Source organism: Microcebus murinus, chromosome 1, assembly GCF_040939455.1.
Source record: "Microcebus murinus isolate Inina chromosome 1, M.murinus_Inina_mat1.0, whole genome shotgun sequence".
Lineage (NCBI taxonomy): Eukaryota > Metazoa > Chordata > Mammalia > Primates > Cheirogaleidae > Microcebus > Microcebus murinus.
Window position 1 is genome coordinate 78414000 of NC_134104.1, and position 27951 is coordinate 78441950.

The following is a 27951-nucleotide window of genomic DNA, read 5'->3' on the forward strand; positions in this document are numbered from 1 at the left end:
CAGTTAATTGACCAGCTTTTTTTTTTTTTTTTTTTGAGACAGAGTCCCCCTTTGTTGTCCAGGCTAGAGTGAGTGCCATGGCGTCAGCCTAGCTCACAGCAACCTCAAACTCCTGGGCTCGAGCGATCCTTCTGCCTCAGCCTCCCGAGTAGCTGGGACTACAGGCATGCGCCACCATGCCCGGCTAATTTTTTTTTTTATATATATATCTCAATTGGCCAATTAATTTCTTTCTATTTATAGTAGAGACGGGGTCTCGCTCTTGCTCAGGCTGGTTTTGAACTCCTGACCTTGAGCAATCCGCCCGCCTCGGCCTCCCAAGAGCTAGGATTACAGGCGTGAGCCACAGCGCCCGGCCAATTGACCAGCTTTTGAGTTTGAAAACCCTGTTAGCAACTCAAATCAATCATTCAAGTATGTTTATCGTGGTTATCCTAAAATTAATTCATTTGTATTTTTACTTTTTTATAGATTTCAGTATAGATTTCAGTATAGATTTCAGTTTTGCAAACTTATATATTACTTAGTTTTCTCTATTTCAAAGTAAGCTACATGAGAACACACTGGTCTGAGATTATCAAAGAATAAACTGTGGGATGAAACACAGCATAGGGTCGAGGCTTCTGAGCCAGACAGCCTGGGTGTTTACGGTGGTTCTATTTACTGGTTCAATGATATTAGGCAAGTTATTCAACCTCTCTGTGTGTCTATGAGTAATTTGTAAAATGTGGATAAACAATAACTACCCCTCAAGTATGTTTTGAAAATTAAATGAGATAGTTGTCAGGCAAATAGCACACAGTAATATGAGCCATGATTATGCACATATGTGTTGCAAATACTAAATTCTACATCTGGCTCTCAGTTCAAACATCCTAGAATTAGATTTAAAACATACTCCCAACGCAGGCAAACACTACATACAACATAACTTCATATATTTTTAAAAATTCTCTCAACATATATTTATCATGGGCACTAAACCATATGGTGGTAACAAAAATCAGAGATGTCCCTAAACTTATATAGGTCCCTAAACTTAGTCTTGCTGTGGAAGACTGACATTGAATGAGCAATTTCAGTGCAGAGTATTTTACAAAGGAATGGATCTGACTTAATCTGAGTGAGGGTCAATTAAGCTGTGACCTAAAAATAAATAGGAGATAGTTGGGCTAAAAAGAAATGAGAAAGAATTTTTTATGCAGAGAGAATACCATGGACAAAGGCTCTGAGTTAAGAAAGAATGTGGGGTGGGCACGGTGGCTCATGCCTGTAATCCTACCACTCTGGGAGGCTGAAGCAGGAGGATCACTTGAGCTCAGGAGTTTAATACCAGCCTGAGCAAGAGCCAGACCCCATCTCTACTAAAAATAGAAAAAAAATTAGCCGAGTGTCATCGCATGAGCCTGTAGTCCCAGCCTCTCGGCAGGCTGAGGAAGGAGGATTGCTTGAGCCCACAAGTCTGAGGTTGCAGTTAGCTATGATGACGCCACTGCACTCTACCTGGGTGACAGCGTGAGTCTGTGTCGAAACAAAAGTGAGAGAGAGAGAGAAAGAGAGAGAGAGAGAGAGAGAGAGAGAGAGAGAGAGAGAGAGAGAGAGCGAGCGAGCACATGCATACATGAGGACATTAAGAAACTGAAAAGAACTCTAGCATGGTAGAAAAGCAGATAATCAGGGGCAGTTAGACAAGGATATATCATGCAGGGGCTTAGGAACTGTTAGGGAACATAGTATTCACTTCCAAAACAATGGGAAGAGCTTCAAATATTTTAAAATCAAGGAAGCATCATATCTGGACATACACATTTCTCTATGGCTGCTGTGTAGAAAATGGAATGAAGTGCAGTATTAAAATGTACAGGAGGGAGATCAATTAGAAGGCTTCTGAAATATGCCATGAGCGAGATGATGGTCACATGGACTAGAATAGTGACAGAATGGATGGCATGCTGTAAACAGATTAGAGAAATAGTTAGGAGGCAGAATAGACAGGAACTAGTAAAAGACAAGAATCACTCAACTTGCTCTAGGTACATGATAGATCCACTCAATAACTAACATACGAATCATCAGAAAACACTTTGTGAGAAAAAGTTCTTGAGGTTGAGGTAGCTACAAAACATCCAAACAGAAATGTAAATGGACAGCTTACTATAAGGATCTCAGAAGAACCATCTAGGTTGGAGACATGGGTTAGAGACTCTTATGCCTATATCACCAAGGGAGAGAATGCAAGGCAATGATTCTTAAACTTTAATGTGCTTAAGAGTCATCGTGGAGGCCGATTATAAATCCTGGTCAACAATTCCAGAGAGGTTGATGCAGTAGGCCTGTAAAAGACTCAAGAAAAAGTATTTTTAATAAATATACTAAAATGATTTTGAAGCAAATGGTAAACAGACATCTTGAGAAACATTGATACAAAAGTATGTGACAAACTCGAACATTTATTGGTTAAGTAAAAGAGAAGGAAGAAGAATGAAAAAAGAAAGCCAATAAACAACCAGTGAGGCAGGGAAAAAACTGGAACATATGAAAACAGAGAAGCCAAAGGGACAGACTGCTTCAAGAAGTCATTAATGTGTTGAATGCTACTGAGGACCACGAAGATGAAGAACAGAACGGTCCACGGACTTTATAAACATGGAAGAGGTTACAGAGTGACAGGGAGGTGAGGACATGGAGACAACTCTTACCAGATGTCTGGCTGGCTCTGTAAAGAATGGGCAAAAAAGAGGCATAAAGATATTGGTGTGGCATGGGGCAAAGAAGTGATTTGTTTGCTGTTTGACTTTGCTTTAGGATGGGAAATAAAAGAACATATATAGATGTAGATGAGGTAAAGCCAGAAGAAAAGGCAAGTCTCAAGATGTAAAAGGCAGAGAATATTTTAATTCCTTTTTATCCTACTATTTATCATATAAATTATAATTATAGGTTTAAATCTTCTCTTAGATAAATAAAATCCATAACCTATCAAAAACATCACAAGATCCAAACGTTATTTTCTATAGCTAAGACAAGGCAAAATATTGATTGATCCCTGGAAGAACGCAGAAATACTGATAACCTTACATATCCCGAATCTAAGGAAAAAGGGAGGCTCCTCATCAAAGGCAGAGATTAAAATTGAGGCAGCAGCCAGGAGTGCCACCTGCTGGTAAAATATAAATTCTCAGTATTTTGATTGAGAAGGAAACCAATCTTAACAGGAATTTCAACTAACTGGATTAAAGGTTACTATGTTTCCAGGGATAATTCCTTGATGCTGATACAGAATCTCAGATCTTCCCACCCAGCAAAAGGAAATCTTTTATAAACACTCCTGATCAGTCGGTCATCCTCCCTTTATTGAATACATTCAAATAATAAGAGGTACATAAATCCAAGAACTGTTATATCATCAGTAGATCGTTTTAAGCTGAAATACACCTTGTCCTAATTTCTACCCACTTATATGCTAGCCTTCTCTCTGCAGCAGTACAGTAAATCCCATATGACAGTCCTTCACCATCTATAGGTAGGCATGTCCTCACTTGCTTTCTCCTAAAAACCAGTATTTTTTCTGAACTGCTGTTTTTAAAATCTTCCACCATTCCAGTTGTGGGATGTGGCTTAGTTTGCCAACAGCCCATAAAATACCCTATAGGTTTTATTTCCAACAGGTACTATTATTTTCCTTTATCTGAACCTTAATAAACTATTGGCTCCTATTAAAGTTTGTGGTCAACTAAAATCCTATCCAGCTAGATCCTCCCAATCTAGTACTAACAAAATTTAACTATTTGAATGAATGAATCTAAGTCTTGATGTTCATCCTTGTTAAATTTCATCTCATAATGATTTTGACTGCACTTTCTTGTCAAGATCATTTTGAACCTTGATTCTTGCCATTATCTAAATTTGACAAATCAGTCACTAAATCTTCATCCAAACCAATGATAAAAGCTTGGGTATGAAAGAGCCCTAAAATGCAATTAATACTAAGCCACTATATAATATTCTTTGAGTAAGGGTAGTCATCTAGCTGTAAATCCATTTATTATTTACTAATATATTTCAGCCACAAAGATAATGGAAAAATTAGACAAAGGTGCTAAATCAGTATGTTATGTCATAGGCATTCCAGCAATATATTATCCTCACATTCCCTTCAAAAAGGCAATTGTATGAGTTTGACATGGTTGTTTTGAGGTAAATTTATAAAAAATGCTCACAAACCACATTGAGGTTATCAGCAGAATTAAGTCCACTCTTCTTTTTAAAAAAATACACTTTAAGAGTCAACCTATGTAATGATTTTATGATTATATTTATGATTAAACACTTAAAAGATTATAAATAACCATGTATGCATTTCACTCATCCCGATGTGCTAAAGATCACCTTTTCTAGAAGAAAACTGTCCTCCTGAATAAAATAAATTGTGTCTTCCCTGTGTAAGCATCCACACATATTCAAGAATGCCTTATTTGAAAATTGATCCAAAGTTCCTTACAAATTATTCTTGTTGGCTCAGATTGTTCCAATAGCACCCTGGGTTATAATCCACTAGGTCTTGAGATTTGAACAATCATAATAAAACTTAATGTTACATATGCTGGGCTTCACCTTTTTTCTTTAATATATTTATCTGGACTTTTCCACTTTAAAACCAATCTCTGTGCTCATGAAAATGGAGGCAAAATAAGAAGTGTTGTTCTATGGTATAATGTAGCAGTCCAGATGTGAACCCTGAAGCCCAAGTGCTTGAATTCAAATCCCAGCTCTATCACTTCATACTGTGTGACCTGGAAAAAGTTATTTAACCTCTCTGTGCTAATAAAAACAGTACCTACCTTACAGAGTTTTATGAATTAAATGAGTTAATATGTATAAAGGGTTTGTAACAGTCCCTGCCACACAGTAAGCATTAAATAGTTAAGATGCTTGCTGCAATTATCATTCTTGATCATTTATTAACATCACCCGTTCTCAGCCATCTTTTCCCTGTGCTTGCTCTAAAAACAACAATACACTAATAGCATACTGACTAGTTAAAAGCTAGGCTTTGAAATCAGACAGACCTGGATTTGAGTCCTGGGCTCCACCACTTGCCAGCAATATTACCTTGAAATGTCACTTAACCTAAACCCTAAACCTAAATTTCCTCCTCTATAAAGTGAGAATATAAACAATATTTACTCCATGGGGTTGTTGTGAGAATAAAAATGAATGTCACACACTTTACATAGTACCTGGCACGTAGTATATGCTCAGTGAATCTTTCTTAAAAATCTCTCCTGAGTACGCCTTCATATTTCAGTAGGCACAATCTGGACCACACCATTCTCCTTTCTGACAGTCTTAGAGGTTCATGATACTTGCCTCTCTCCATATTTGTAGACATTCTATGAGTTGCAGACAGATCTTTCTCTCAACAATATTTTCTCCTTGAATTGTTCATGGTTATCTTGTCAAAATTTTAAAATTTCCTATTCCTTGTGAACCCATTCTTTTTTTGCACCTGTAGGCTTGAGATTGTGTGCATATTTTCTTCTAAAATATTCGCTTTCTAAAATACAGGATTTGTGCTCAATATATTTTTCATTGTTATTTTAGCTATTAAAGTAATAATTTTTCTCTCAAGAGTCTATGTAATCATTAGTATCTTCTCCAATCATTAGTAAAAACTGGAGTCCAGAATAATAGTTCCCTCTATTGTTTCTTTTATCGCCTATGAAACTAAATCATTGATAAATCAAAAGTTTTATCAGATATCAGAGTGAGACTTCTAATAGATATCTAGATGATTACTACTACTATTTCTTTAGAAGTTTTATAATCTGTATCAGAAACCATCATCTATAGTTCCTGTCATATGAGATTTAGTATTTCTCCATCAGAACATCACTTTTGTTCCTTTCTTCTCCTAGAAAGAAATAAGTTCTCTACCACACTCCTCTCCCCACCCCCCAACAACATGGTGGTATCTATATTCTACACACACTCTCTATTTCCCCTTCTGGCTTTCCCTATTGGCTATCATTTTTTGTTTCAATAAAGTATAACTTCCAATAGCCAGACTTCTTTCATAAATACTACCCTACCATCTCTTGGTAATAGGTATATTCTTGTTAAAATATTAAGCTTTCTTCTCTATCTATACCACCTTAGTACACAAAAATATTTATATACAAGGTATTGTTCCCAAACCATTTTGTTTCCAAATGCTTTCTTTCTGCCATATGTTTTCTTCCTATGTTATTTATTTTTATAATTTTATCTGGGTTTATTTTTCCTTCTCTATTGATAAACTTAATAAGCCTCTAGCCAAACAGAGTAATGACAGCGACTCTACCAGAAGCACACTAGTGTGGCATTAAACAGTACAGTCCAGGAAACCAAATGCTCCTCTGATACCACTCAACTGTTGCTTGCCATATTTATTCTTGCCTTCCAAAGTTATGAGCATAAAATAGAGATATGAAAATATAGGACCTGTGCTTGCTCTTCAGAACTCCAAAATCCCTAGATTTCTTCTAAATATTTCTATTAATGTAAACAAAAAATTATTTTGATTAGACTGCAAACTTTAAGACAGTAAGGACGCTATACATTTTATTCACTACTGCCCAGCACCTAGTGCATGTTAGATCAGGCAACGCACACGTTAGCCCATGGGCTAAATCCTACACAAAATCTGTTTCTGTATTGTTCACAGATAAGAATGGTTTTTGTATTTTTAAATGATTATTTAAAAAGCAAAGAAACAAAAAACAAAAAGAAGAAGGAAAAATGTGACAAAAACCATTGTGGCTTGCAAAGCCTAAAATTAACCATCTGTTTCTTTTCAGAAAAAGTTTGCTGACCACTCAACTATTTGTTAAAAGTAGGGTGAGATTAAATCAGTAATAAAAAGTCTCCCAACAAAAAAAAGCCCAGGACTGGATGGCCTCACTGCTGAATTCTACCAAATCTTCAAAGAATTAACACCAATTCTCCTCAAACTATTTCAAAAAATCAAAGAGAAGGGAATTCTACCTAACTCACTCTATGAGGCCAGCATTACCCTGATACCAAAACCAGACAAGGACACAACAAAAAAAGAAAACTACAGGCCAATATCCCTGATGAACATGGACACAAAAATGCTCAATGAAAATACAAACTGAATCCAACAGTATATCAAAAAGATAACAGACCATAATCAAGTGGGATTTATCCAAGGGATGCAAGGATAACTCAACATACATAAATCAATAAATGTGATACATCACGTCAACAGAATGAAAGACAAAAACCATACGATTATTTCAATAGGCACAGAAAAAGCTTGTGATAAAATGCAACATCCCTTCATGATAAAAACTCTCAACAAACTAGCCATAGAAGGATATACCTCAACATAATAAAGACCACATATGACAAGCCCACAACCAACATCATATTAAATGGAGAAAACCTGGAACAAGATAAGAATGCCCACTTTCACCACTCCTATTCAACTTAGTACTGGAAGTCCAAGCCAGAGCAATCAGGCAACAGAAAGAAATAAAAGGCATCTAAATTAGAAAAGAAGAAGCCAAATTGACCTTCTTTGCAGCTGATATAATATTATATCTAGAAAAACCTAAAGACTTCATCAGAAAATTCTTAGACCCGATGAATAAATGCAGCAAAGTTGTAGGATGCAAAATCAATATACAAAAATCTGTAGCATTTCTATATACCAACAATGAAATAGCTGAGAAAGAAATCAAGAAGGCAATTTCATTTACAATAGCTACAAAATAAATAAAATTAAATTAAAATAAAATACTTTGGAATAAATTTAACCAGGGAGGTAAAAGACTTCTACAAGGAAAACTACAAAACACTAATGCAAGAAATTGAAGAGGAGACAAACAAATGGAAAGACATCTCTTGCTCATGGATTGTAAGAAATGTTATTAAAATGATCATGTTATACCATCCAAAGCAATCTATAGATTCAATGCATTCCCTATCAAAATACCAATATCATTTTTCACAGAAATAGAAAAAAAATCCTAAAATTTGTATAGACCTTTACACATTCTATGCATGTAACAAAATTTCACATGTACCCCATACAGCAACAAAAAAAGGGGAGGTAGGGAAAGAGGAGGGAGCAATAGGGATGGGGAAAGAAAAACAGAGATCTGCAAAAAATATAATTGGAGATCACTACAAATAGTAAAACCCATATAATAAACACTATACAGGTCTTTAAAATATTCCTTGGCTTTCATTTTCATTAAGTTCCAGGATAAACTAAAGGTCTTTCATTAACATATTTTAGAGAATTTTTTTTTTTTTTGTAACTGATCTATTCTTGAGTCACAGGTGCTCCTAGGAGAACTAAATTTAAACCTTGGCAGTACACCTCTTCTCTGAATAGCCTACTTAACATAAATGTTAGTCATCAACAAGGTGTCAGCCACTATAAGGTGTGAATTTACAGGTATGTACCCTCATATATATCTCCTTTTCTTCCACACAGTACTATGTGGCTAAGCACTATCATGCCACAACATTTTACTCATCTGTCTCCAGTTGACTGTATACCCATTACTTCAAACTTTAATCATTTAGAATATTCCACAGGCTACAGTAAAGTTTTGAATACTAAAAAATGTTCAACTAAACCATGAAAGTCACATTCTCATGTAATATAGAAGAGCAGTATATTAGAGCTATTCATAGCATTGTCTATTAGAAGCACAAGCAAAGGTGTACCTGAAAATGCTGCTCCATCACCTGGATTTTTCCTTGGTCTGGACACTTTTTCAGAGCTCTATCTGCATAATGGAATAGGATTTCTACCATCTGTAAGGAAAACAACCTTGCATAGAAATTCAAATATATCTCTAAAATTTTTCAATATTTAATATATGTGGCCCTCCTAAATATTTAATGATACAGAATCAGGGTTTGTTATATTAAAAATACAATTAAAATATTTAGTGTCTTTAGTACTCCAATTTTTTTTTAATCCTAGCCTAATTTCTTTCAGCCTCAGGGATGGTACTAATTTGCTAATCTTTCCTAAGAAATATCTTCATGTTCTGGACCTTAGTAGTATCTACATTGCTTAGGAAATAAAAAATTAAAGTTGAGCTCTTCATTAATCCTCTGCTGTAGGAGTTTCCCTGAAGAGCACAGTCTAGCACATCATTCAGAGTCTGAAGGGTGACCAATTTCCACTCTAGTTTTCTATACACGTATATACTAATTTGGAATATAATTTTTACCAATGCATTTATACAACAAAAGGGAGGGAAATTCTATAGTCAATGAAGTCAACTAAGTCTAGACCAGGAACAGAAGGATAATATTAAATATTAGCATTAATCAGATTAATGCTAATTAACAACATTAAAACATTAACCCTCTCTGCTACTTCCAGCAACACAAACATTTACATATATAGTATTTCTCATAATTACTATTAATAGGAAGTTCATAAAAACTAAAAAATGTCAACTTTTTGTGGGCCATTAATTTGGTTCAGAAATTACCCAGATCCCCAGATTTTCCTCCTCCTTTCTGCTGTCTTTTGGCTATTTTACTACTTTATTATCTTCATAAGAGACTGGGCAAGGGAAAAAAGAAAAGGGGTTAAGAAGAAATTTAAAAAGTATTACGATGACACCAGGGAATTATAACCTGACTTGTTTTTTATATACTCTCTCCTTGATTGTAGCCATTTACCTACTCATACCTGAAGATATTAGCTAATAGCAAAAACAAATCTGTACTACACTCTAGTAAAGACCCTATTCTTAATAAAATACTCACCCGGTCTGCAACAACAGCTTTTCGCTTGCTGGCATCTCCAGATAATCCTATAGAGAAGCAAAATCCATTAAAAAATAAGGTAGTCCACATCTTTAGGAGTGAAACTGTGTATCTCCTATTCATAACCTGTGCTAACAATACATGTAATTATAACAATCCTTAGGTATCAAAATGTTGGATAATACACCATAAAAGAAACACCTCACATCACACCAGAGAGCATATCAATGTACTTTCCGTTTATTCTAATAGTAAATTTTCCTTTTGAAAGAATTTTAAAAGTAACATTTTAATTTCAATACCCTATATTTGTCATCAACCTTCTTTACTGAAAGTATATTAGGTTTATTAACATTGTGTTTATAAAATACTTAAACATTCAGTTAAAAGAGTTCTGTGAGTGATTAGTATTGTTCATTCCCTCTACTCCAGAAAAACAAGGTCTACCACACTGGTATTCTGTCTACTTACCCACTACTGCTTTTGCTTTTCCTTCATGGAAAGACCATGCAAGAGCCAAGGCTTCTGTAAGACAATCCTGTTTCAGGAGATGATCCACTCTCTAAAATGAATAAATGAGAGATACCAGGTCCCTTTGACCAATCACCAGTCAGAATTCCTAGTCTACCTAATATCTTTCCAGAAGTAGTTCTTAATAGCTAAAACTACTTCAATAACTATATGAATATCTTATTTCCAAGAAAAATAATTTCTTAAAGGATTGGATAGTACAAAGACTGTATAGGCTAGTATCGAGAGCCACAGGGCCTAAAAATGAAAAAGGGAAAACAGCTGGATTATCACCATAGCAGAAATGGCTGGTTATTTATCATAGCATTCAGTCCCTCCTTCTTGGTAAAAAAAAAACAAAAAAAAAAACAGTTTATTGATACAGCAATACACCAGCTGAAGGACATTTCTAAGACTCCCTTGAAGCCACTTGGAGCAATGTGACTAAGCTCTGGCCAATGATAAATGGAAGTGTTGTATGCTACTTCTGGGATGTCACCTTAAAAGGTAAAGACCAGCCTTTATTTTCTCTTTCCTCCATCCTGGAATGTGGACTTAATAGCTGGAGCCCTAGCAGCCATTCTGGACTAAAAAATGACCTTGAGACTGGTATTCAAACAAAAAGATGGTAGAATGAATATGATAGTATACTTAAAAGCTCATAGAGCTCCCATACAAGCCACGGACTGCCTACCACCAGATTGCTTTTACATGAGAGAAACAAATCTGGTTTAAGCCACTATTATTTTGAATTTTCTAATATATGTTGCAAAACCTAACTCTAACTTATACAGTCAGTTTTAGCAAAATAAGTGCCTAACAGTTATAATGGTTTTGATTTATACTTCTGAAATTAAAAAGCACAAATCCAAATAATCTTGTTCAGTCAAAATAGAAGTGTTAAGATGCTATCAATTTGGTAGTTCTAACACATAAGATTACTTTGAACTCACCTCTCTCCAGCTCCTCAGCATCATCACATAAACAGACTGGAAAATAAAAAGAAGGAAATTAAACTGATCATTTCTAACAGATTGTTTGGGAGACACATTTGTTCCAGTTCCACATCTCATTTTACATCTCTTTAGGTAAAAATATTTCATACTACAGCTAGAAGTATATCTTAGAATTCAGGTCTTGAAGAACCTACATTAAAGAGGAAATCAAACAAACACTTAAAAGTCAGTAAGTCTACAGCCCGAGAAGGAATTAATTCCATGGACAAGGAACAAAAAAGGCCCAAGCTCATTTCCCTGTACTGACTTGGCAATATTTTGCTTGAATTTTAATAATGAAGAAATGTTTCTCCATATTAAATTTTTTTGAAAAAAAGCACAGGAACAATTTTGATATACAAAAAGTTCCTACACCAATGATTCTGTGTCAAAGGCCTCATGCAGTAAGCTGATCTAAGCTAATGGCCATCTTAATTACATGACAAATATCCACGATTAGGTATCTCTCTGATCATGAAAATATAAACGTGAAGGAAGCTTATGAAAGTACCTCCTTAAATCAAGAAAATAAGCATCCTATTACCTATTAGTCAGCACCTAAACAAAAGTAAAAATACGTCTAAAAGTGAAGGAAAGAAATTAACTAAAAATCATGACTACTTAAACACAAAAAGTTTCAGATCACTGCTGATCAATATTCACTCTGCAATGCAGTGTCCTCTTTACCAGCAACCTCCTTCAGCCCCAACTATCCTGATCCACACAAACACCAAAGTCACCAAGTGAAAAAGCTTACTTTTGTTCCCAAATAAAAGATCTGACCACCATAGCTACTTATGGACTGATAACAAGCCTTTTCTCCAACCAAAGCCTGTAAAAGAAAAAATACAAAAAAAGGTAAAAATTACATGCATTAGAAATCTCACAAAGTTTTAAAGAATGCCAACAATAAAGACAACATTTGAGGTCAACATGGTTCCATCCCATAAGTGAGTGGGGGGAAAATGATCAATTGTCAGTTTAACAGTAAAAGTGACAGAAAAGACAAAGTTCAAGAAATAATTCTCTGCTTACATAAATAGCGTTTTTCTTTTTCAGAATAATCTGGAAAAGGGAGGAAACATGCTGACTTCTAAATCTAAAAGGAAACTATTGCATCCTGCCCCTTGTTGGATGACAGGTAGTCATTGCTTCTGGCAATGAATGGGGCTGATTGAAAATGGGACCTCCTAGTTCTCTGAAATAAATATCAACATAAAACACAAGAGGAAACAGGAAGACAAAGCGGCATAGTATACGGGAGTCAGCGTAGTACAGCAAAATAAAAAAGAAACTCACTGATAAACGTGGGCTGCAAATTGTGGCTCTGCTACTTACATATATTTGTATGATATTATATTTCAAACCACTAACGCGTAGTTTTCTCATCTTTGAAAAACCTTATACTGTTTCTCTAAGTAAATATGTTAATATTTATAAATCTCCCAAAATTACTTGGTCAATAACTGATAGCTATAATAATTTTTCTTAATTTTTTATTGTGAGAATTTTAAAATGTATACAAAAGGAGAAAGAATAAATAAATCCCTGTCGTGGTCCATTTACAAGACGGAGGATGAACATAGAACATAAAACACAAACACGCAGAACACAAAGAAAAACGCAGACACACATACAGACGGTTGACTCGAGTAATAATACACCAGGTCCATTTTATTTTTATACTCTAAAAGATTAAAGTTAGTTCCTCGTATGTAACCCAGGCGTAGCAGTAGCCATAAATTCCGGAATAGCCTTAGGGAAGCAGATATCCCCTGACTCGGAACTTCAATGTAGTTGCTCTAGGCACTAGGCATAAATAAAGGACCAAGATTAGCAAGGATGGGCAAGGTGAGCCACAGGGGGCATTTCTCATCCCCAGCTTCTCTAAGGGTGACCCCCTAAGATCTTCGGCTGAACCCCAGAGGCTGTGCACGGCTTAGGTCGCCCCTCCCTTGAGGGGTCTTACCCCTCATTGACTAACCAGCCATCTTATGGGGTGTACGCAGCAATCACAGAAACAATATGTTTATTGTGTGGCTTCCAGACCCCCAATGCCATGGGGTGGGGCTGCTCTTGCTAGTTACAGCTCAGGTCCTTTGTTATGCCTCTAGGCAACACCTTTGTTTATCACAGGGAGCCTGTCCGGAACAGATTACTTTCAAAGCTCTGGGCAGAACACGTACATTATTCACTAACTTTAATTCTTTATGTATTTTTTTTTATTTCAGCGTATTATAGGGGTACAGATTTTAAGGTTTAATTCTTAAACTGGGAAAATATATGTCAGTCCCCTACAAATCCCTGATTGTATCCATCAACCAGCTTCATCAACGCTCAGCTCATCACCAATCTTGTTTCATCTATATTTCTATCATTCCTCTATAACACAGTATAATTTTGAAGTGAATCCCAGATTTTGAATATTTCATTGATAAAATACTTCATTTATAAATTTTTAAAAATGAGTCCTTTTTAACATAACCACAATTCTATTAACATAGTTTTAAAAATTAACAATCAGACCTCAATATCAAATATCCAATCAGTGTTTGGATTTCACATTGTCTCATAAATGTCAAATGTTGAGGTTTTTGTTTTTTGTTTTGCTTTTGTACATATCATTTGTCTGAATCGATATCCCATCAAGGTCCACACATTGAAGTTGGTTAATATGACTCTTAAGTCTCTTTTAATCTGTAAGTTTTGCTTCTATCTCTCTCAATTTTTTTATTTCCCATAAAGTTTATTTGTTGAAAAAAGCTAGAATACTTATTCTATAGTTTCCCACCACTTGGATTTTACTGACTGTATCCCCATGAAATTGTTTAACATGTTCCTGTCTTCTATATTTTCTCTAAAGGAGATTTCATCAGATTCAGAGTTTTCTTTTGTTTTGGTTTTCTGGCAATGCCATCTTAAGTATGACGTTAACTATAGGATTTTTGTAGATGCCCATGATTATCATATTGAAGTTCCCTTCTATTCTTAGTTTGCTCAGAGTTTTTACCAGGAATAGATATTGAATTTTGTAAAATGCTTTTTCTCCATCTACTAAGATAATCTTATAATTTTTAAAAATCTACAAACATAGTGAATAATATTGATTTTCAAATTCTAAACCAGCCTTGCATACCTTGGATAAACACCATTTGATCATGATTTATTATTCTTTTTATTACTGCTGGTTTCTATTTGCTAATATTTTGTTAAGGATTTTGTCTTTGCTCATGAGGACATTGGTCTATAGTGTTCTTTATTAGTATGTCTTTGGTTTTATTATCAGAGTTAAGCTAGCCTTATAAAATGAGTTAAGTGCTCCCTTCTCCTCTATTTTCCAAAAGATTTTTGTGTAGAATTGTATTATTCCTTCCTTAAATGTTTGACAGACTCCACCACTGAAGCCTTATAAGCATGGAGCTTCTTTATAAAAGGATTTTTAATTGTAAAATTAATTTCTTTATTAGATATATGGCCACTTAGTTTTCTATTTCTTTCTTGAGTCAGCTTTGGTAATATGTGTCTTTCAAGAAATTTTTCCATTTCATCAAAAGTTGTTGAATTTATTGGCATAAAGTTCTGTGTTCCTATTAATATTCTTGTGCTTTGTTCTGGGAGATACTTAAGTGACTTGAAAACAGTTTGATCCTTTCTGGTCTTGTTTTTAAGATTTGTTAGTGGGGACTGCCACAGCATTTACTCTAGCCCTAATTATTCGCCACTACTTTTCATTCCGGCTGGTGTAACAAGCACTATTGTCAGCCCTGTGTGAGCACTGAATATGATTCCCTCTAGACCTTTCAAATGGCTCTTTCCCTATCCTTGGGTAGCTTCCTTACATGCATATGCCCATCAGTAGTCTGTGAATACTCAAGGGGGACTCTTTGATAGTGCTCTCCTCCCTAGTACCGGCCTGCAAACTCCTCCCACCACTGTCTTCCTGCAGTCTCAGCTGTGTCTTCCTAAGAAGTCCTCCAGGCTCCAACTGGGCTCCTCCTCTCTGAGCCACAGCCCAGAAACTCAAGGCTGGAAGTGAGGACAATCATAGAGCTCAGGTCATTTGTTCCCCATTTTGTCAGAGACTATAGTCCTTCATTATTGATATCCAATATCTTGAGAACTGCTATTTCTTTTTTCCCCTGACTTTTATTTTTTGGAGTGATGGGGTAGTTATTTCAGACAGGAGAGTAAATCCAATCCCCCATTACTCCATCTTGACTGAAAGTACAAGTTCAAAGTTTAAGATATTATTTTTTTAAAGAGAGAGAGAGAGTTGACTGGAGTGCAGTGATGTCACCATAGCTCACTGCAACCTCCAACTCCTGGGCTCAAATGATCCTCTTGCCTCAGCCTCCCAAGCAGATGGTATGGTACAGGTGTGTACCACACCCAGGCTAATTTTTCTGTTTGTTGTAGATACAGGGTCTTATTATGATGCTCAGGCTGGTCTTGAGCTCCTTGCCTCAAGTGATCTTCCTAGGCCTCCCAAAGTGTTAGGATTATAGGCATGAGCCACTATGCCCAGCCCTAATAATATTTTTAATAACACTCAAACACAAGGAAATATCTAAGTATGGGACAGTAATTATTATTGCTTTAATGAATTCTATTGCACTACCATTTCTTATTCTTGTTTTTAACATCAGGGGACTAGAAGACCCTTTCACATATATTTTATACTATGACTATGAGGAAGATTTGAGCAGAGCTTACACATCATGCTGTAGTGTGTGAACTAAAATAAAATCTTAAGCCCCCAATTAACTGAATGGGCCCCCTCCTGGCCACGGGGACCCTAGAAATACCCTAAAACTAAGTTATTGGCCAGAAGGAGGAAGGTAAAACATGCCTCCTCATGCTCCCTTTCCTCTCTAGAGATATCCTTTGTAACTCATTAACAAAGACAAAGCTTAAATCACCCCTGCAGGTCAGCAATTTACTTAAAGATCACTTGCATTAGAGTATATGTCCAAGGGCTTGTCTCTGATTAACAGATTTCCTTATCTTAACATTCCAAGCCTTTGGATAAAGCTTCATTTCTTTAACCAATTACAAATTAAAGAATCTTTAAACCCACCTATAACCTGTAATTTTCTGTTTGGAGATGTCCTGCCTTTTGGGGACGGACCAATGTATACCTTCCATGTATTGATTTATGACTTTACATGTAATTCCTATCTCCATGAAATGTATAAAACAAAACTGGAACCCAACCACAGCAAGACCACTTGCAACACCCAAGAAGCCTTGAGCAAGTGGTCATATATATAGCTATGGTCATATATATGCAGTTCAGAATAAACACCCCTTTAAATTATTTTACAGAGTTTGGGATATTTTCTGTTGACAAGTCACTCATTAAATATGACCATCGTTATTATTTTTTTTTCAAGAAATTATCCATGGAAGTTTCATAATAGTCTAAATTTCCTACTTAAAGATGAGTGATTTAGGAAACATGAGATCACAATTCATAGTGATTTAACTATAAACTGTATAGATTGCTTAAGGCCATTACTGTAGTTTCTTATAATACAATAAAATGAATACTTAAGTTCAGAACTCTTGTTATGTCTTCGTTCTCTCTAGGCTCCTATATTTCATCTATCCTATAGAATTCCACCTATTCCTAAAGAATCTTCTTTCTCTCAAAGCCATCTTTGCCTATTAGTGCACATAGTGTATATCTGTTCAAGCCTTTACCATATCATCCAAATATTAATACACAGGCTGTATGTCTCTAATTATTTGTCCCTTAAATCTATCAAGTTTACTGCCACCAGATTAAACTACGTAAAATAGTTTGATTTTATAATTTCTTTCTCACAAATGTTTCATTTCACTTCATTATTTTACTATAAATGTTAAAACTCTTTGGTATTAAGTTAAATAGTCACACTTCTGAATAGAAATTAATAGGAATTATTGCTTTAGCTCACACCCTTGAATAATTATAAACACATCCATGCCTACTTCAACCTACTTTTTAAAAAAAACCTCAAGGTAGAAAGATAACTCCACAGAATTCCTATTTCAATCCCCCCCCCCCCAAAAAAAACCCACAAAAAAACACACAACAAAATATCAAGTTTATCAAAGCGTATATCAAGATAACGGGTTACCCTTACCAGTGCCTGGCTAACATTTCCTCCGGTGGCTAGTGATTTGAAATGGCTGCTGTTATAGACCAACTGAACTTCTGAGATTTCCACCGTTTCCAATTCCTCTTGAGTTTGCCGATCAATCACATGCAACTTCTCTACGCTGTCTAGGAGCACAATTGTGCGTGAGTTTATCCACTGCAATTCAAGCACACCAACAAAATGAAAGTGAGGCCCAACACACATCATCATTCCAGACAAGAAGAGAGCTTGGCCACTCAGTTAAATTACACTGAGGACTTTATCCACTAAATAACTTACATGGCAACACAATCACAGCAAGAACTACTCAGTGACAGCCCAGAGAACAGTAGGTACAAGATACTACTGAGTTTTGGTGGTGTTAAAATGACACTTACATAGTGTAAAAGAAAACTAAGACCTGTAATAGACAGATTATAGGATATATTGGTTTTATAAAAAATTTTTAAAACTATATTGGCATAAATGACATTAGCATAGTGACAAACTACATTTCTAGTTTTTATGATATTAATGAAAAAAAGGGCAAATTAAACCTCATAAACCTAGTTGGTCAAAGTATTGAGCAATATATATTTTAAAATTGAAGTTACTTAAAAAATATATTTCCTTAAAAGCTCCCTAAAAATTATGGGAGAGTTCTCTTCTCCTTCTATCTCTCTGTAGCTTCTGAATTTTCTTTAATAAGTCCTATTATAATTTTAAAAGTACTAATGTAACAGAAGTAAGGGCCTGGAAAAAGGCAAAATGTATTACACGTTGTGTTTTTAAACCCTCCCCCCAACATACTTTTTGGGAATTAAAATCTGCATTCCTCACTGAAGCCAGTAATAGAGGGGCAGGGGATTGTCCTTTGTTCTTTGTACCACGGGATGGCTCACAGATTGTCTTCACCAAAGATGCTACAGTTAAACAGCAGTAGCCAGAAGCTGAAAACTCCCTTTAAAAGCTCCATATTTCTGCTTATAGATAAGACAGTGGTACTTTAAGCTGGCAAATTAATAAAATTCTCTTTCCTTTTCCTCAAACCACTTGTCCTGTTCTTCTGATGCTGTCTCGGGGACAAGTGCCAAACTTTAAGGAACACTAATTTAACAGTTTAAAACATCTTCTCAAGGATGTCATTTTGACAAATTTCTTGGGTTATGTATAAAATCAGATTTCTTATTTTCAAATTATTTTTTAGAAATCTCAATTATTTCCCAAGAAATAAATGAAATCTTAAAATCTGCTCAATTAGTATCCAAAAGAAGACAGAACACAGGGTTTCCCCTGCACTTTCTCTCTGATAATCATGTTGGTTTATTTATATGCCTATTCCATGTTATCAGAGATTATTTGCATAATGCCATAGCAAAGACGACAAAATTGGAAATGGATTAATTTTCTTTTAACATAGACTAAAGATAATACTCTATTAATATTGTATAGGGCCACTATAAGGGAAGGGTTTGTTTCCCCCACCTTCCAAAACACTGCTCAGAACACAGGGAGTTTGATGTGCAAATATTTTACAAAGAGTTCTTACAAGGTCCTCTCTTGATTATTTAGAAAAACAAAATTTAGGAAAGACACATTAATTTAGCCTTATCCACCTTAATCAGTGCTAGTTGTTAGGTCACCTGGCTAAAAGAAAGAGCGAGGATGAGAGCCAAAGAACCTTAACAAGTTTAGTAATTATTCCTGGGATTAGACCCTCACAATTGCCAAGTGCTGACATTATTGTAAACAAGCCTTTTAAAGGTAATTTACAAAACAGTGCAATTAACGGTCACATCATGGATATGCCACAGGACAAATGAAAACACCAACTGTCCTACTGTTAGCAGAACGGCTACTTGTGGTTGGGGAAAAATTTCCAGTGACATATGCAGATTTTTAAAGTACTGTATCTCAAACATCTTAAACAGAAGTGATGATGATAAATTCTGGAAAACTGTGTTAGATGATTCAACAAGGGGTTCTGGTGATGACAAAGACACTTATGTCTTATAAGAGTCTGAACAAAATTATTTCATACACATGGAAAAAAGCATTATTTCTAACTCAGTAGTCTGTCTATATGTGAGTTTCAAATGCAATGTGCAACTAAATGAACAAATCATGTATTATGAAAAAAAGATCTGACTATTTCAGTAATATCCTGAAAAATTATATATTATCATGTTAGAGAAAAAACTCTTTTAGTCTTTTTATACTGGAAAAATGAGGCATGGCCTATGAAATAAAAATAAATCCTAAGCCCTCTACTAACTGAATGGACCCCTTCGGCCAAGGGGATCTTACAAACAGCTTAAAACTGAGTTCCCAGCCACGATGGGATGGTAGAGAGGAAGCACAATTACATGTGTATGATTTCCCTTCATAAATATTCATGACTCCTCCTATAGCTTGTTAAATATGTATATTTGACTACCCTGTTCAGTATGAAATCCTGTTCCCTTTTGTCTCTTCTTTGAAGCATGTGTGCTTGGCTTTTGGGCCAGTCTCTGCTTCCCAATCTGTTGGAATGGGCACCCAACAGCTTGCTACCCTTTATGAGAAATAAAGCTCTCCTTTTTCCAAAGTATAAGCCTTGTTAGTTTTTTTTTTTTTAGTTACCAGCTTATATTTAGCATTGCCTATATTCATGCATATATAGAACGTCTTGTAGATACTGATGTTCTAAAAGCACTAATGACAGAAGTCCAGAAATATTATAATTATACTACTCTCAAAATTAGCACACTATTTGAAAAAGAGATAATAAAATTTGATACAAAAAGAAATCTCTTTTTTTTTAAAAAACAGGAAGTTTCTCAGGACTGAGATGCATAATAGAGAGAGAACTCTGCAAAGCTTTTAGACACAAGAAAAGGTTACACAAATAAGACCAAAGGACCAATTAAGACAAGCTCAGAAATATAAAAATGTGTTTACAGAGGAAGCAGGGCAATAATCCCTGAAGAAAACCACCTAAATTCTTTGGAATCCAAACTCTCTTTTGAGCTAATCAAGACATTAAAGAAAACTACTAGTACTGCAAGTGAACGTTCAGCTGGACATAAGGCTGAAAGGCAATAATGATGTGACATCATACCAAACTCAGACTTTATTCAAGCAGGACTTCACTTCTGTTCATATTTTATATCATCCCAAAGGTCATGGTTCAAGACACAAACCTAGGTGGTAAAGCCTGCTACATACCTAATAAGGCACAGTCTATTGCTCCTAGGCTATACACCTGTACAGCATGCTATGGTACTGAATACTGTAGGCAACTGTGACACAATGGTAAGTATTCATGTATCTAAACATACCTAAACATAGAAAAGGTACAATAAAAATAATCCTGGTAGATTCAATACACCTTGAATTCAGAACAATTACATAAAATAAATGGGGATATTTAATTTAAATAATACTCACAGTAAAGTTGATGAGGTCATAGTATAGGTGAAGATGCTTTTGCTTTGTAACATGTATTGCTCCAGATTCATCTCTCTTAACCTGATGATGAAATAAAACAATGTAAATGTCGTTTATTGTTTGAGTGACTTTTTAAGATACTTAATTATACTCCACCTAGAGCAGAGCATAATTCTGATTCGGTATAGACAGGCCAAAAATATTGATAATTAAAGAAACTATTATACAAATTTAAAAAAAATCATTCACTCCATGATTTGTACCAAAATCCAAAGCATTATCTGGCTGGTGGTCTAATTGTCAGTATTAATATAATTCTGACTCTTTCATAATTCAGAACAACCTAAATTTATAACATCAATGACTACATGTAGCTAGAGTGAAAGTATGAAATGGGATTGGTGACATGGTATCATGAAGTCCAAGTTCATTAAAGACACCACAGTGACAAAACTAGATTTTTCTGAACTATACCACTATAGCTCAAACAGCCCAAAATTTCCCAAAAGAAACTCATGTCAATATTTTATTTAGAAGATGGCGGACGAATAACACCGCCAGACAGAGGGTCTCTCCAGAAAAGACAGATTCTAGCAGAAACTAGAGGAAAGAAGCAGGAAGACGAGCATACAGCAGACAAGGGCCGGAGGAGGGGTACCTGAGACCCCGGGAGACTCCACGGGAGGAGGCTGCGGAGGAGAACTGGAGGCTGAGACCACCGGAGCAGCCCGGAGACCAGCGGCAAGGGTAGGTGGATCTGCTGTTTCCCCTCCCCTGCATTCGGGACTGCTGGCGGGCTCCCCAGCGGGTGGAGAGACCTGCGGACATCAGCCCAGAGACTGCCGCCGCCTACCAACGGTGAGCCTGTAGCAGACGTGGCACCAGGTTCCCAACTTCCTCCGGGCACCTCCGTGTGCACGGACCCGAGCCGCGCGGCAGGCGCCACATTGCCTCCTCCTTCCCTCTGCCGACCCTACCCCCGGCTGCCCAGAGAGACAATACAGCCACCAGCAGGAGGCACCTCCAGGGAACCGGACCTTCCCGTTTGGGACCCCGCCCGCCCTCCCAGGTGCTGCTGGCACTGTGTTCCCAGGAAAACGGTGCCGACTCAGAGGCTGAGAGACATAGACCCAGCTTGGGCTCCCTGTGGGTGAATTAGGACCGGAAATCCTCTCCCTGGTGGGGATACAGTTTGAACTCTGGGACCCAGAGGTAGGACCTGCAGACCAGATCCCCTGCACCGAGGGCTAGCATTGCCCCGGGCACAGAAGGATTATACGCGAACAGCCTACTGAGGGCTGTGTGCCTCCAGGGGCGGATCGGCGTCCTAGAGGGCAACCCTCCTCCCAGGAGGAGGCCGTGCGCCCAACCCAGGTGGCGTTCCTGTGCAGGGAACCTCCCCGCCGGCATCACAGTCCGGGGAGGCCTGGTGGCTTGTGGTCTGGCCTGCTGGCAGAGGCACAGGAGTAGCTGCAGAGTTGGGGAGGGTGGAAAGAAGCGAGGCCTGTTGCAGACTGCTGGTTTCAGACAGCCCCACCCCCACACCCAGACTTTCAGGCTGAGCGGGACCATTCCAGCCCCGCTCTGACAGCTTTCCCTGGAACCAGAGAACAGAACTTTGACCCCTGCTAACGGCCTGAGGGCAGGCTTACCCAACCCAGCTCCGCCCAGAACGAGAGCTGATAGCAGGACTCAAAATCAACACCATAGCCTGTTCATCCAAGCAAACGCCACCTACTGACAGGGACGGCATCTTGCACAGCCTTTCCATGGCACCCACTGACTCAATATACAGGGAGTGGTCCAATTTCACCCACAGGCACCACCTAACGCCTCAGAAACTAAACAAGGTGTGTGAATACCCAAACAATAACCTAAGGAAAGAAACAACAACTGATCGACATGGGAAGAAATCAGCGAAAGAACTCAGGAAATATGAAGAACCAAACGGAAAACACACCCCCAAAGAGGAGCACCAGCCCCCTAGAAACGGACACCGACCAAAATCAGGCAACCAATATGACAGAAGAGGAATTTCGTATGTGGAACATAAGAACACTCACCCAGCTGCAACAACAACTCAACAACCAACACCAAGAAACCACAAAAAGTCTCCAGGATATGAGAAAAGAAATAGACACATTGAAGAAAAGTGTAACCGAACTCCTGCAAATGAAGAATCAATTCAAGGAACTACAAAATACAGTGGAAAGTCTCAAGAACAGGGTAGATGAAGCAGAAGAAAGAATCTCAGAGCTTGAAGATAACACCCTCCAATTAAATAAATCAGTCACAGAAATAGAGCAGAAAAACAAGAGAAAAGAGCAAAGCCTACAAGAGCTGTGGGATTATGTGAAGAAACCTAATGTGAGGGTCATAGGGTTGCAGGAAGGGGAAGAAGACAACACTCAAGGGTTGGACAAGCTGTTTGAAGATATAATAGAGGAAAATTTCCCAGGCCTTGCTCAAAATCTTGATATACAAGTTCAAGAAGCTCAGAGGACCCCTGGGAGATTCAACGCAAACAGGAAGACGTCACGACATGCAGTCATCAGACTAACCAAAGTATCAACTAAAGAGGCCCTTCTAAGAGCTGTAAGACAAAAGAAGCAAGTAACATACAAGGGAAAGCCAATTCGAATAACATCAGACTTCTCTAATGAGACTTTACAAGCAAGGAGAGACTGGGGCCACATTCTCACTCTTTTGAAACAAAACAATGCCCAGCCTAGAATATTATTCCCTGCAAAACTAAGCTTCGTATATGAAGGAGAAATAAAAACATTCTCAGACAAGCAAAGGCTCAGAGAATTCACCAAGACAAGACCAGCCCTACAAGAAGTACTTAAAACAGCGTTATGCACGGAACATCATAATAATAACCCACGAATATAAAAACAACCAAAACCCAAAGATATTAAAGGCCAGATATTACAATGGCTCAAGACAGAAATCATAGCAACAACATCCAACCCAACAGAATGATCAGTAATCTACCTTACCTATCAGTTCTCTCAATAAATGTGAATGGCTTAAACTCTCCACTCAAGAGACATAGGCTGGCTGAATGGATAAGAAAATACAGGCCAAGTCTATGCTGTCTTCAGGGAACACATCTAACGTGCAAGGATGCATATAGACTAAAAATCAAAGGGTGGAGATCAATATTCCAAGCAAATAGAAGCCAAAAGAAGGCTGGTGTGGCAGTTCTAATTTCAGACGATTTAGTTTTTAAACCAACAAAAGTAGTAAAAGACAAAGAGGGTCATTATATAATGGTGAAGGGCACAGTCCAACAAGAAGAGATAACAATTTTAAATATATATGCACCCAACTTAGGTGCACCCAGATTCATAAAGCAAACCTTACTGGAGCTAAGCAAATGGATTAATAGCAACTCCATAATCGCCGGAGATTTCAACACCCCACTGACGGCACGAGACAGATCCTCCAAACAGAAAATTAATAAAGAAATAATGGATTTAAACAAAACTCTAGAACAATTGGGTCTGACAGACATCTACAGAACATTCTACCCAAAATCCACTGAATATACGTTCTTCTCATCAGCTCATGGGACATTCTCTAAGATTGACCATATCCTAGGACACAAAGAAAATCTCAAGAAATTTAAAAAAATAGAAATCATACCATGTACCTTCTCAGATCACAGTGGAATAAAACTAGAAATCAACCCTAACAGAAACTCACATTTCTACACAAAAACGTGGAAATTAAACAACCTCCTACTAAATGATTACTTCGTAAATGAAGAGATCAAGACAGAAATAAAAAACTTCTATGAAGAAAACGACAATGGAGAGACAAGTTATCAACTCCTCTGGGACACAGCTAAAGCAGTTCTGAGAGGAAAGTTTATCTCCATAAATGCCTATAACCAAAAGACAAGAAGATCACAAATAGACAATCTAATGAAACGACTCAAAGAGCTGGAAAAAGAAGAACAGACCAACCCCAAACCCAGCAGAAGAAGTGAAATCAACAAGATCAAATCAGAACTAAATGAAATTGAAAACAGGAAAGCTATTCAGGAGATTAATAAAACAAAAAGTTGGTTCTTTGAAAAAATAAACAAAATTGACACACCATTGGCTAAGCTAACGAAAAGCAGAAAAGAGAAATCTCTAATAAGCTCCATCAGGAATAAAAAAGGAGATATCACAACTGATCCCAAAGAGATACAAGATACAATTTATGAATACTACAAAAATCTTTATGCACACAAACTGGAAAATGTGGAGGAAATGGACAAATTTCTAGAAACACACAGCCTCCCTAGGCTCAACCAGGAAGAAATAGATTCCCTGAACAGACCAATCTCAACAGCTGAAATAGAAACAGCAATTAAAAATCTCCCTAAAAAGAAAAGTCCCGGTCCAGATGGCTTCACACCTGAATTTTACCATACTTACAAAGAAGAACTAGTACCTATCTTGCAGAAACTATTCCACAACATCGAGAAGAACGGAAACCTCCCCGACACTTTTTATGAAGCGAATATTACTCTGATACCAAAACCAGGAAAGGATGCAACAAAAAAAGAAAACTACAGACCAATATCCCTAATGAATATAGATGCAAAAATTTTCAACAAAATCTTAGCTAACCGAATCCAGACACTTATCAAAAAAATAATCCACCACGACCAAGTGGGCTTCATCCCAGGGATGCAGGGATGGTTCAACATACGTAAATCTATAAATGCAATTCACCACATAAACAGAAGCAAAAACAAAGACCACATGATTCTTTCAATAGATGCAGAAAAAGCTTTTGACAAAATTCAACACCTTTTCATGATACGAACACTTAAGAAAATAGGCATAGAAGGGACATACCTAAAAATGATACAAGCCATATATGACAGACCCATAGCCAACATCATACTGAATGGAGAAAGATTGAAATCATTCCCACTTAGAACTGGAACCAGACAAGGCTGCCCACTATCTCCACTTCTGTTCAACATAGTGCTGGAAGTCTTGGCTACAGCAATCAGACAGGAAAATGGAATCAAAGGTATCCAAATAGGGGCAGAAGAGATCAAACTTTCACTGTTTGCTGATGATATGATATTGTATCTAGAAAACCCCAAGGATTCAACCAAGAAACTCCTGGAACTGATCAATGAATTTAGTAAAGTCTCAGGATACAAAATCAATACACAGAAATCAGAGGCATTCATATACGCCAACAACAATCTAATTGAGAACCAAATCAAAGACTCAATTCCCTTCACAATAGCAACAAAGAAATTAAAGTACCTAGGAATATATTTAACCAAAGAGGTAAAGACCTCTACAGGGAGAACTATGAAACACTGAGGAAGGAAATAGCAGAGGATGTAAACGGATGGAAATCCATACCATGCTCGTGGATCGGCAGACTCAATATCATCAAAATGTCTATACTACCCAAACTGATCTACAGATTCAATGCAATACCTATTAAAATCCCATCAGCATTCTTCACAGATATAGAAAAAATAATTTTACGCTTCGTATGGAACCAAAGAAGACCCCGACTATCAAGAGCAATTCTAGGCAACAAAAACAAAATGGGAGGCATTAATATGCCAGATATCAAACTATACTACAAAGCTGTAGTAATTAAAACAATATGGTATTGGCACAAAAACAGGAATATAGACCAGTGGAACAGATGTGAGAATCCTGATATAAAACCATCCTCATATAGCCATCTCATCTTTGACAAAGCAGACAAAAACATACGCTGGGGAAAAGAATCTCTCTTCAATAAATGGTGCTGGGAAAACTGGATAGCCACCTGTAGAAGGCTAAAACAGGACCCACACCTTTCACCCCTCACAAAAACCAACTCACGCTGGATAACAGACTTAAACCTAAGATATGAAACTATTAGAACTCTAGAGGAAAAAGTTGGAAACACTCTCCTAGACATCGGCCTGGGCAAAGAGTTTATGAAGAAGTCCCCAAAGGCAATCACAGCAGCAACAAAAATAAATAAATGGGACATGATCAAACTACAAAGCTTCTGCACAGCCAAAGAAATAGTCATGAAAGTAAACAGACAACCTACAGAATGGGAGAAAATTTTTGCATCCTATGCATCCGATAAGGGACTGATAACTAGAATATACTTAGAACTCACGAAAATTAGGAAGAAAAAATCAAATAACCCCATTAAAAAGTGGGCAAAGGACTTGAACAGAAATTTTTCTAAAGAAGACAGAAGAATGGCCAACAAACATATGAAGAAATGCTCAACATCTCTAATCATCAGGGAAATGCAAATCAAAACCACAATGAGATATCACTTAACCCCAGTGAGAATGGCCTTTATCAAAAAATCTCCAAACAATAAATGCTGGCATGGTTGCGGAGAGAGAGGAACACTCCTACACTGCTGGTGGGACTGCAAACTAGTTCAACCTCTGTGGAAAGCAATATGGAGATACCTTAAAGTGATACAAGTGAATCTACCATTTGATCCAGCAATCCCATTGCTGGGCATCTACCCAAATGATCCAGTGACACTCTACAAAAAAGACACCTGCACTCGAATGTTTATAGCAGCACAATTCATAATTGCAAGGCTGTGGATACAGCCCAAGTGCCCATCAATCCAAGAATGGATTAATAAAATGTGGTATATGTACACCATGGAGTACTATTCAGGTCTAAGAAACAATGGTGATATAGCACACCTTATATTTTCCTGGTTAGAGCTGGAACCCATACTACTAAGTGAAGTATCCCAAGAATGGAAAAACAAGCACCAGATATATTCTCCAGCAAACTGGTATTAACTGAGTAGCACCTAAGTGGACACATAGGTACTACAGTAATAGGGTATTGGGCAGGTGGGAGGGGGGAGGGGGGTGTGTATATACATACATAATGAGTGAGATGTGCACCATCTGGGGGATGGTCATGATGGAGACTCAGACTTTTGGGGGGAGGGGGGGAAATGGGCATTTATTGAAACCTTAAAATCTGTACCCCCATAATATGCCAAAATAAAAAAAAAATTAAAAAAAAAAATTCATCCTGCTGAGCGAAAAAAAAAAAATATTTTATTTATATATG

The 27951-nt window shown here is 37.0% G+C and overlaps 1 protein-coding gene across 3 annotated transcripts in view; it reads right to left on the bottom strand.

The window, feature by feature from the left end:
• VPS8 (VPS8 subunit of CORVET complex) overlaps positions 1–27951 on the bottom strand; it is a 216251-nt gene that overhangs the window by 141251 nt on the left and 47049 nt on the right. For all 3 annotated transcript variants that reach the window (XM_076003376.1, XM_076003373.1, XM_076003368.1), the window contains exons 14-20: positions 20861–20941; positions 17438–17608; positions 12067–12141; positions 11268–11303; positions 10276–10366; positions 9805–9851; positions 8743–8832 (exon numbers count right to left, since the gene is read on the bottom strand). In XM_076003376.1, coding sequence (XP_075859491.1) covers positions 8743–8832; positions 9805–9851; positions 10276–10366; positions 11268–11303; positions 12067–12141; positions 17438–17608; positions 20861–20941 — 591 coding nt within the window. The remainder of the gene's footprint in view (positions 1–8742; positions 8833–9804; positions 9852–10275; positions 10367–11267; positions 11304–12066; positions 12142–17437; positions 17609–20860; positions 20942–27951) is intronic.